Source organism: Hypanus sabinus, chromosome 6, assembly GCF_030144855.1.
Source record: "Hypanus sabinus isolate sHypSab1 chromosome 6, sHypSab1.hap1, whole genome shotgun sequence".
Lineage (NCBI taxonomy): Eukaryota > Metazoa > Chordata > Chondrichthyes > Myliobatiformes > Dasyatidae > Hypanus > Hypanus sabinus.
The window spans coordinates 149,419,611-149,431,122 of record NC_082711.1 but is presented as its reverse complement, the minus strand read 5'-3'; the positions used below and the strand labels follow the sequence as shown (position 1 = coordinate 149,431,122).

Genomic DNA, 11,512 nt, shown 5'->3' with positions numbered 1-11,512 from the left:
CTGAAATGGTAGCCACAAGAGGACATAGGTTTAAGTGCTGGGGAGTAGGTACAGAGGAGATGTCAGGGTTAAGTTTTTTTACTCAGAGAGTGGTGAGTGCATGGAATGGGCTGCTGGCAATGGTGGTGGAGGCAGATACGATAGGGTATCTGTACATGGAGCTTAGAAAAATAGAGGGCTATGGGTAAGCCTAGTAATTTCTAAGGTAGGAACATGTTTGGTACAACTTTGTGGGCCAAAGGGCCTGCATTGTGCTGTAGGTTTTCTATGTTTCTATTATGGCTGATCCATTTTCCCCCTCAGGCTCAATCTCCTGCCTTCTCGCCATATCCCTTCATGCCATGATTAATCAAGAATCTATCAACCTCTGCCTTAAGAATACCCAATGACTTCACTTCCACAGCCACCCGTGGGAATGAATTGCACAATTTCACCGCTCTGACTAAAGAAATTCCTCCTCATCTCTATTCTAACAGGACTCCTCTCCATTCAAAGGTTACGTCCTCTGGTCTTAGTCTCTCCCACTTTGGGAAACACCCTCTCCACATCTACTCTCTTGAAGTCTTTTACTGGCTCTTTCCTGAGTGCATCTGACTCTCATTTACCTTCCAGGTTGTTTAATTAGTATAAGAAAACCTATGTCACCAATAAACTGATCATTGCCATGTGGTCATTTTAAGCAGATTTAAGATAACAGGGAAAGCTTCTTCATCTTAGGCAGTCCCTTAGAACTGAAGATGGCTTGTTCCACTTCAATTCTGTGGAGTTTTGAGGTGGCTGATGAGGTCAATGTGTTAACCACAAATTCCTCCACAGATGAAGCAACATGTCTTAGTGGGATGAGGGTAAGTTAGTTTGTGAGGTGATGCACTCTATTTACATTGAGCTTCTCGATACTCCCAATGCATGGACTTAAATCATTCAGGAACATGGGTCATGGTTTTTAGAGATTCACAGAAGTCGGTGGGGTCGCTAGCATTTTTTAAAGAGGATTTGAGAATATCCTTAAATAATCTCTTCTTCCAACTGTTCACTTCTTGTTGTGACAAAGCTTTGGATAGAATATTGAATGTACACTCAGTGACCACTTTATTAGGTACACATGCACACTTGCTTGTTAATCAAATATCCAATCAGCCAATCATGTGGAAGCAACTTGATACGTTAAAGCATGCAGATATGGCCAAAAGGTTCAGATTTTGCTCTGACCAAGCTTCAGAAGGGGGAAGAAACGTGAGCTAAGTGACTTTGACCTTGGAATGATTGTTGGTGCCAGATGGGGTCATTTTTCTTAAAAACTGCTGATCTCATGGGATTTTCATGCAGAATAGTCTCTCAAGAGAAAGGTGCAAAAACAACAAAAAATTCTTGTGAGCAGCAGTTCTGAGCTAATGAGAGAGGTCAGAGGAGAATGGCTACACTGATTCAAGCTGACAGTAAAGTAACTGTTACTCAAATAGCAACGGAGGTGTGTAGAAGAGCATTTCTGGATGCACAGCACATTAAAACTTGAAGTGGCTGGGCTACAGGAGCAGTAGAGCATAAACATACACTGAGTAAAGAACAATATAGCACTGTGCAGGTCCTTCTACCCACTATGCAGTCCTGACCTTTTAACCTACTCCTAGATCAAGCTAAAACTTCTCTCCCACGTAGCCCTCCATTTTTCTTCCATCCATGTGCCTATATAAGAGACCCTTAAATACCCCTAATGTAATGCGTACTCCTTTACCACCCGACACTTACCACTCTCTGGATTTTTTAAAAAAGCTATCTCTCACATCCCCCCCCTCCCAATTCCTCCAATCTCCTTAAAATTATCCCATGAAATTGAAAGACTTTGCAGAATAAAAGATATTGATATTACTTTGTATATATATCAATATATAGTACTTTGAGGTGTCTCATTTAGTAGTTCACACAGATACCATGAATCAGGGTTGCTCACAGACCATTTGCAGTTTTAATCTTCAAACACTTTTGCTTTTCATCCAAAGGTGATGATGAATTTCTGTCTTCACTGAAGTATGGAAGTGGCTCAGGGTCTCTATAATGGGAGGGTGTAGTTATATGGCAGAAGGGTATGGGGAGAGGAAGGTTGTAAAGGGCCTTTGTTTAAAGTTAATGCCAATTGGTTCATTAACTCTAGTGAATAAATCAACAATGACTCTGTTGTCCTTGTACATGCACATATGCAAGTATCAGTAATGAGCTACTTTTTGATTCATTAGTTTAGGCTGATAGTGGGTCTGGAGTGAAGATGCTGAATGTTGTGACTGTGAACAAAGTCACTGGGATACATTGAAGCTGGTGATAAAGAGATATTTATTCAGCACAATAAGCAGGTATCATTGGAGACACTCTTGGTAGAGGCCCCCAAACCCAATATTACATGACATTTTTATATGCCAAAGTGGCAGGACAATTCTATGGTTACAAAGTACTTACAATGCTTCCTTTGAATTACACATAATTTTCAAACAACTAGATCTTCTCACCAACACTCCAGACACCCCAAATTAATGTTAATCACTACTGACTTTGGGCTGCATTCATGCATATGCAGACTTTTGGGATGTTTCTTGGTTTGCAATTGCCCCCAGTCTGCAGCTCCAAGAACACCATTGTTCTGAGTTGCTTTTTAAACTCAATCTATAATTCACATTCTGGTCTGAATACAGGTTGCTGTTGAAATTAATATTTGCTGTATTCCAGAATATGCCCTGACATTGACATTGGTTCTGGAGTGAAGACAACAAAGATTAAAGTTTCCTGGGCTCTTTGGATTAGCTGCTTTCATGCAAAAATCTTGTTGGAGATGAGGTGCAGCAATGTGTTGAGAAAACCAACACAGTGATGGCACAATGAGAGTGGGTTTGCTGTCGATAATTTAGTTAAGATTATGGTCTGCATGGCATCATGAAGGAGATGAGAAATTCCTATGGGTGTCATATTTGAGAAGGATGCTCCCAGACCCTCTTGCAGTATGGAGTAAAAAGGTTCAAAACAACCTCGAATAGTGGTTGGTGATATTTTCTCAGTTATTCTTGGAGTTGATGCATGATATTCTACATGTTGGGTCTCTAGATTGACAGAATCCACTCTGAGATTTGGGAGCAGCTCTTTGGCCACTGAAAGAGTCAGTTGAGGGATGTGATGACCAGTGACCTTTCTTGTGGCAGCCAGCAGAAAAGCCCCTGCAGGTACCAGATTGGTGTTGTCTCCTTTAGAGTCATAGAAACACCGAGGGATATATAGCATGGAAGCAGGCGTTTTGGTGGAATGAATCCAGGCTGATCATCAACCTCTTATTTATACTATTCCCTATGTTAATGCTATTTTACCTACAGTACATTCTATCAGCTCCTGTCCCGCATTCCAGTTTCTACCATTCAACAACACCACCTACACCCTAGGGGTCAGTTTGGCATTGTACTGACTTGCAAATATTTGGGAGATGAGACAAAACTGAAGCATCTGGAGGAAACATACATGGTCACAAGTGACAACGTTCAAACTCCACACAGGCAGCTCTCGAGGTCGGGATCGAACCAGGGTCTCCAGCACAGCCTGGCATCAGCTTTAGTAGCAATACCGAGGTGCAACAAGTTATTTTGAAGCAGGTCAGTTACAGTGTCTCTGAGGCTACCATCTACTTTCCAGATGTGGGAGGTGATATTTGCAAATTTGTGACCAAAATTGCTCTCTGCTAAGTTTATGTCTTGAATGGTTAATATGAGTACAATCAGGGATGCTAATATCAAGGGCAGAGACAGGGTTGAACATTTCTATGAAGTGTTTCTTCTGGTGACTGTTGTTTTGAACTTGATAAACTTTCCTCCATTTTTGGCTGTTCAAAAGGTGGTCCCTTTGTTCTTTTGGGTCATATATGGTCCTGGTCATACTGAAAAATATGTGGATGTCATGATTGTCAGTGAGTTGCTGGACCTCAGGCCCTTGTTCCATTTATTACCTGCCTGTAGATTACCGATTTTCTGTTAGATCTCAGTCTTTGAGCTGTTTGTTTTTCCTTGAGATATGGTGGAGTTTCCAATCCAATCATATTTGGAGAAAATTTGCTCCTGGATCTCCTGGCCATTCCCATCAATCCAATTCAGATGTTTTCTGGTAGCAAAGCCAAGAATCTTTTTGGAGGGGTCTTCGGGATAATTCAGAACCCATGTACACTGTGACTCTTCAAAGGGGAAGAAAAGTTTCCCTACAGAGCCTTTAGCAGGTTATTCATATTTTCAGCATTAATTTTCTTGTGGTATAGGTTCTGTTTCTATGGTTTGTAACCCCATTGGTAATAGAGCAATGTCTTGTTTGATAAAGTCAGTGTGGTACCTTGTGCACTGCAGCAAATTAGGAATTAAAAGACAAAGGAAATAACAGATGGGAAGGATCAATCAGGTCGATGGCAGCTGGCAAAAATTCAGAATTTCAAAGGCGTTCACCAGTCATCACAAAAAAGTATTTGGTTATGACAAGACAATGCATCAGATATATTGTCCGGAGAAAGGCTTTTTTTTTAGATTCTTCCGCCATTAGCCTTTCCTCAAGTTAAGGAATTTCTCCTGAGTGTCCTGTTTAATATCTGTCACATAACTGTCATAAATGTTTTCTCTTCATTGCTCCTTGAGGAACCATGGCAAGTTGGCTTTTGCGCGTTTGCCTTACAACTGTTGGCACCTTTATTGAGTTCAATCCGCCGTCAAACGCTTTTGAACGCACTGTCTGTAGATGGCACGTTAATCAAAAACAATCACTGTTCCTCCTTCCATATATGCCGGTGGACTTGGTGAATATCTCAAGCATTTTACATTTTGTTTCAAATTTCCAGGGCCTGCAGGTTTTTTTTTTAAATTTTAAGTTTTATTTTTCCCCCTTATGGGTCCAGTCCGGATTTTATTTTACAATCCGCTCGGGATCCGTTCCGGCTTTTCCTCCATACCATCCCACCTCGCAGCAGAATTCGTTAAGCTGGAGACGGAGCTCCAAACCAGCTGCATCCATCCTTCCCCGTAGAACTGTCTCCATACTATGGGTGACAGATCCGCTTGCCTTCAAGGAGAGCACCATGACCTGCTTCCCTACCACTCCCTCCCCTACTCTTAGATCTGAGACCGCCCAGGGGAAGAAGCGTATTGACACGCATTCGGGAATCAAGTCTTCACCCACCCGAGACTGATGTAGCCCAGAAGACACACATGCCGTGGATTTATTTTCTGGAAACTGAACGAGAGGGTATTTGAAAGTCGAGAGTGTCTCTGCTGCAGTACAGCCGGTATCTCGCCAGCCTGCGTAGGTCAAGTCAATTTCCTTCCATTTGTCATTTACAGTATCGATCTGGTCAACTTGGGAAATGTTCTAATCGGAAGCGGTCTAATATTTTTTTCTAGCCGAGATTCCTGGGACATTAACTAATAGTAACCTGTGCAGTTCTTGATCCCTCACTTCGTTGTTACCGAAATATTCTTTGAATGCAGCAGCCGCCCTGCCAGTACTTGAAGCAGTCTCTATTTTTTTGACGGGCGGCAACGTTAAACAAGACACGATCCCGTGTTGTAATATTAACCACCTGTAAATCTGTGTATAAAGTCACTTGCAGAAACTCCAGCTCACCGACCGCGATCTTCTGTTTAACGGACTCTGCGCTGAGGCGGATGGACAGGTTGCCAAGTTGGGAGCCCAATGTCTACGACAAGTCATGAGATCTCACAGCCCTGCGACTCCTCGGGTTTAATCAATTGCCTTGCCCACTTCAAACTCTGAATTTTTTTTCCAGCTGCCATCGACCTGATTGATTTCGCAGCAGTTCCCGGAGTTACTTCTCGTCCGCACTCAGGGGTATTGATGGCTTCCCTTCGCAGGGTGAAGGGGCTCCTGGTTCTCAACCTCGTGGCCGTGGTCGGCTTCTTGCTCTTCCTGGCAAGGTGCAGGGTTCCCCTGAAGGGGTGGGAGTCGGTGCAGGCAGCGCAGAGCCGAGCCGAGTCCAGCAACCTGACACACCGAGGCGCGGCTCCTGTCCAGCAGGCAGTGCTGAAGAGATTGTCTCTCTTGGAGGACATCGTCTACCGTCAACTAAATGGTAAGGGACACACCTTCCAAATGCTCACACCTTCCACAGCGGCCCCTCCGTCACGCACTCAATACCCAACGTTTTAGCCCTTTTGAAAACTCGCAGACGCCCCAAGGTGACAACTATGGCTCAGGGATAACACTCTTGTCGCTTTAAAGCCCAATTCCTAAACTGGGATTAGATTGGTGATTTCTTTTCGTAGGCAGTACCTTGTAATGGAGGGAAGCTTACTCCCGTTCCAGGTCCGAGGAGTGGGAGGTGGGCGCACAGGAATTCTTGTTATGGCATACTACCACAGATAGCTGGTTGACTCAGATCGGGGACCATTGGTAAAGAAGTCCAATGGTAACTGGAGACTATAGAAACACAGAATACAATACAGGCCCTTCGGCCCACAAGGTTGTGCACTTGCAATATATTGCAATTCAAAAGATGAGCCGCTTTTCAGAAGAGATGTTAAGATCCAGCTCCCTCTTAGGTAGATGGGGATAATCCCCAAAGTGTATCACTCGCTCAGAAGGCTATATTGCCATGACTATGTTACTGTTTCAGGGAACTTGATGTACAATTTTTCCTCACACATACTACCATACAATTTAAAATTATTTCCCAATCTATTCTACTATCATAGCCAGTAACCAATGTAATTGCTTTGTTCAAGTTCTTAAACTATTTTTTCAGATGGTGCTAAATCACCTTCAGTCTTTATGTAAAATTCTGTAATATTATGATCACTCTTCTCTGCATTCCCAGTTTACTAATTAACTCTTTCTGATGGCATAATAGAAAGTCCAAGTTAAATTGTTCCCGAGTTATTCTTCAATCCACCACCTCTTTTACGCTCTATACACTTATCCTCCATGCTGTAATAAACAAAGTTGTTTCGCACACTCCATATTAATTCTGTTACCTGTGCTTTTAATCTCATAAATTATACTATGCTCAATTTGGCACTACCATTAGGAACTTGCAGACAATGCCCACCAATGTTATCTGTCTCTTGCTGCATTTTGATGCTGCCAAAAATGATTCTGCCTCTTCATTTTACGAGATCTTCCCCTTCTTCCTTTGTATTTTCCCCCAGTTTTTATATTGCGGCTACCATTTCTACCTTTTGTATTTTCTATCTGTTCTATACACTAAATATCCCAATCTTGGTCTCTCTACAAGTACAACCCTGTAATAGTTAGTTGATCAAGGTCATCCATCTATTTCTGTGATTAATTCATCTACAGTATATTGCTAAGCGTGCTGCATGCATTCTGATAAAGTGCCTTCAATGTTGCCTTTTTGTCATTTTCCCTGTTCTGACTTTAATTGGAGATAAATTTTGAGAGCCATAGAGCTTTATAGTACAGAAACACTCTCTTCATTCCACCTCATTCACTCCAACCATAATGTCAGCCTACACTCATCCAATTTTCCTGCATTAGACCCATATTCTCCTACTCATTTTCTATCTAAATACCTTTCTCTGTTATGTTTGTTTGCTTTGTTCCTTCCTGACACACTTTGCTCATCATTCCCCATTTTGTTACCCTGTATAATTGCAATATATTTTCTCTTCAACTTTCTAACTTTGCTACACACTACCCATCCCTTGTTCCCCAACTCTTGGGTCCCGAATGAACACCAAGCCTCAGGCGGTGGAACCTGCTTCCAGAATCAGTGACAATATCTATAGAAGTAGCAAGACATTCAGAGATATTAAGGCATAATTTAGGTTAATTTAAATAATTTTACCAAATAAAAAGTACTTTGAATAACTAAAAACATGATAAATTTAGTTGAATATACACTGAACCCTATGAAAATTCTACAATGAAATGAACAAAAATAAAGATAGGTAGCAGACACCAAAGGCCCATTAACTGCCAGATTTTTCAATAACTCTTTCCCATTAAATAATTGTCCTCAGCACTCCCTCCACATCAAGGAAAACTTGTTTCTATTCTGGTATTGCAGTTTCTGAGGTGGCTAATGAACCAGTCTGGGAAGTGCAGAAGGCAGATGACGTGGACAAGTTGAGTGAGTAGCTTTGGAAGTGGTGCTATCCTTCTGCTGCTGCACAGCTCTCTGTGCTTCCAACTCGTGGCCTCAGTGTTCTCAATATCGTCGTGAGAGTGCTCAAGGGTCCCAGGAATCAGTGGGGATTTCAGAAAGGCCTTCAGAATAGTTTTCAAATTTTATCTCTGTCTGCTATGATCTCTTGTGATAGAGTTTGCAATAGAGTGTCTGCTTTGGGAGTCTGGTTTTGGGCATGTGATTGATGTATCCAAACCAACATAGGATATCAAGAATTATTAAGGCCTTAATGTAGGCAATTCTGGCTTGGAAGAAGGCACTGAAGTTAATTAGCATATCCTGATTGTGACTATTTTTCTGAAACAGTGCCAGTGGTATTTTACCTATTATTCAGAGGGTCTGCTGTAGTTTACACAGGTCTAAGAAGGGTACAGGAAGACATTCTGACTGACAGACATGAGCTCTGAGTTTGTGTTCTTTAAATACCTATTTTCCTTAATTGATTAAAGCTTCTGCTGGTGGTGAATTTCACTTCCAAGTCTGCCTTTGCAGAAAGCCGGTTCCCAAGATATATACTCAGTAGCTGCTTTTATGAAGTACCCCCTGGACTTAACAATGTGGCCACAGACTCTATGTTCATGATCTTCTGCTGGTGTAGCCCATCACTTCAAGGTTTGATGTGCTGTGCTTTCAGAGACACTCTTCTGCACACCACTGTTGTGACGCATGGTTATTTGAGCTACTGTCACCTTTCCTGTCAATTTGAACCAGTCTGACCACCCCTATCTGACCTCTCTCCTGAACAAGGTGTTTTTGCACATAGAACTGTCTCTCACTGGATGTGCTTTATTTTTCTTTTTTGCATCATTCTCTGTAAACTCCAGAGAGCATTATGTGTGCAAATCCAAGATCAGCAGTTTCTTCAGTACTCAAACCACCCTGTCCGGCATCAACAATCATTCCACAGTCAAAGTCACTTAGATCACAGCCCTTTCCCAGTCGAATGTTTGGTCTGAACAACAAATGAACCTCCTGATCATGTCTACATGCTTTTATGCATTGAGTTGCTGCCACGTGCTTGTCTGATTAGACAGTTGCATTAATAAGCAGATGTACAGGTATACCTAAAAAGTATCCTCTAAGTTTATGAAGTGGTCTATGTTTTTCAGGATTTCATTGTGCACCTTTCTCTTGCTCTGCACTTAGGTCCTTTATCTTATTCTCTAGATCATGTTCCACTGATCACAGGGAGTGCCATTGTAAGATTGAAAGTTGAATGTTGGCAACTTATTTCAAAGTTTGAAGAAAGAATTATTGTCAAAGTACATATATTTCAGTATATACAAACCTGAGATTCATTTTCTTGCAGGCATATGCAATAAATCCAATAACCATAATAGAATCAATGAAGGACTTCACCACCAGGGTGGGGAACCAGTGTGCAAAAGACAACAAATCTTGCAAATACACAAAGAAAGAAAAAGAAGAAATAAAAATAACAATAATCATCCCCATAATCTGAGCAGACTAGATGTTGACAAGGAGCTTCAAATGCCTGGCACACAGTTGGAAACCTTTTGAATTGAATTGACTTTATTACTTACATCCTTCACATACATGAGGAGTAAAAATCTTTATGTTACTTCTCTGTCTGAATGTGCAATTTATAGTAATTTGGAACAAATATTATGTCCAACAGGACAGTCAGTACAGCATAGAAATACAATTGTATCAGTGTGAATTAATCAGTCTGGTGGCCTGTTGGAGGAAGCTTTAATGCTGTGGTACTGCTTCCCGGATGGTAGCTGCTGGGACAGTTAGTGGTTTGGATGACTCAGGTCTCCAAAGATCCTTTAGGCCCTTTTTACACACCCATCTCTGTAAGTACCCTGAATAGTGGGACGTTCACATTTACAGATGTGCTGGGCTGTCCTCATCACTCTCTGCATCGTCCTATGACTGAGGGAAGTACAGTTCCCATACCAGGCAGTGAATCAGCCAGTCAGGATTCTCTTAGTTGTGCCCCTGTAGAAAATCCTTAGGATTTGGGGACTCATGCCAAACTTCTTCAACCGTCTGAGGTGAAAGAGGAGCTGTTGTGCTTTTTTCACCACACAGCTGGTATGTGTAGACCACATGAGATCCTCAGTGATGTGAATGCTGAGGAACTTAAAGCTGTTCACCCTCTCAACCCCAGATCCATTGATGTCAATAGGGGTGAGCCTGTCTCCATTGCTCCAGTAGTCCACAACCAGCTCCTTTGTTTTTGCAACATTGAGGGAGAGGTTGTTTTCTTCACACCACTGTGTCTGGGTGATGAATGCTTTTCTGAATCAGTGGCAATACAGGACAAGTTGATTAATACAAAAATGATTTTAAAAATACATAATGAAAGACCAACAAATCCAAGGCCATGAATGCAGAAAATACCAAGAGAAGCTAGAAACTAGAATCCAACTCATTACAGTGCCCTGCAACGATTTAACTCAATCTGATCACTTACACAGGCACATTCAATTGATAAGCATCATTCACCAAAATCTTGATTTAAAATACAAACCCATAAAAGACACCATACCTTACTATAAATGCAATCCTGATCCAGTTTTAGAATCAGCGTCCAACAGATTATATATTGACTGATCCATTATTACACATAGGACAATCCATAATAACTGTCCAGATATAATGTTACAGGATAAACAAGCAAGAACAACTTACTTAATAGACATAGTCATTCCAAACGCACATTACATACAGAAATCAGTAATGGAAAACACCAGAAATATACTGAATTAAAAGAGGAAATTGAAAGACTATAGAACATGAACAGGATTATACATTGTCCCAATAGTAATGACTACAGAGTCACTACACACCACTACTTATCAATATTTATGTAAATTTCCAGAAAGCCACAAGAATAATAAACCACTAGAATAATAAACTCTACTCAGGCTTTCATTTGGGTACAGGTATCAAATTTGACCAACATTTTGGTTAAAATCAATACCTGTACCTGCCTGGAAGCCCGAGTAAAGTTTATTCATCATTAACGCACAAAATATTTTTTCACCACTAGAATAGTCTGGAAGTTCCTAGGCTTTGAGAAATGAGTGTTCTCGGCTGCGCCTGTACCTCAGGCTTTACCAGCTTGAGCTGAGAAAAAATTATTTAAAAAAGTAATATTAATAAACAAATAAGCAAAACTATCAAGAACGTAAGATGAAGAATCCTTGAGAGGTAGTGCATAGGTTCAGGAGCCTATTGGTTGAGAGGTAATACCTGTTTCTAAAACTAGTCGTGTGAGTCCTGAGACTCCTGTACCTTCTTTCTGATGGCACCAGTGAGAAGAAAGGATGACCTGGATAGTGAGTTTCCCTGATGATGGATGCTGCTTTCCTG

The 11,512-nt window shown here is 41.3% G+C and overlaps 1 protein-coding gene across 2 annotated transcripts in view; it reads left to right on the top strand.

Annotated features, from left to right (window-relative positions):
• Positions 1–5,114: 5,114 nt before the first annotated feature.
• The window catches only part of galnt17 (polypeptide N-acetylgalactosaminyltransferase 17), a 457,606-nt gene continuing 451,208 nt past the window's right edge, over positions 5,115–11,512 (top strand). The window contains exons 1-2 of one of the 2 annotated variants that reach the window (XM_059971405.1): positions 5,115–5,304; positions 5,789–6,091. In XM_059971405.1, the coding sequence (XP_059827388.1) occupies positions 5,857–6,091 (235 nt within the window). In that variant the 5' untranslated portion in view covers positions 5,115–5,304; positions 5,789–5,856. Of the gene's footprint in view, positions 5,305–5,741; positions 6,092–11,512 lie in introns of those variants that run through there. The other variant, XM_059971406.1, reaches the window with a different exon arrangement.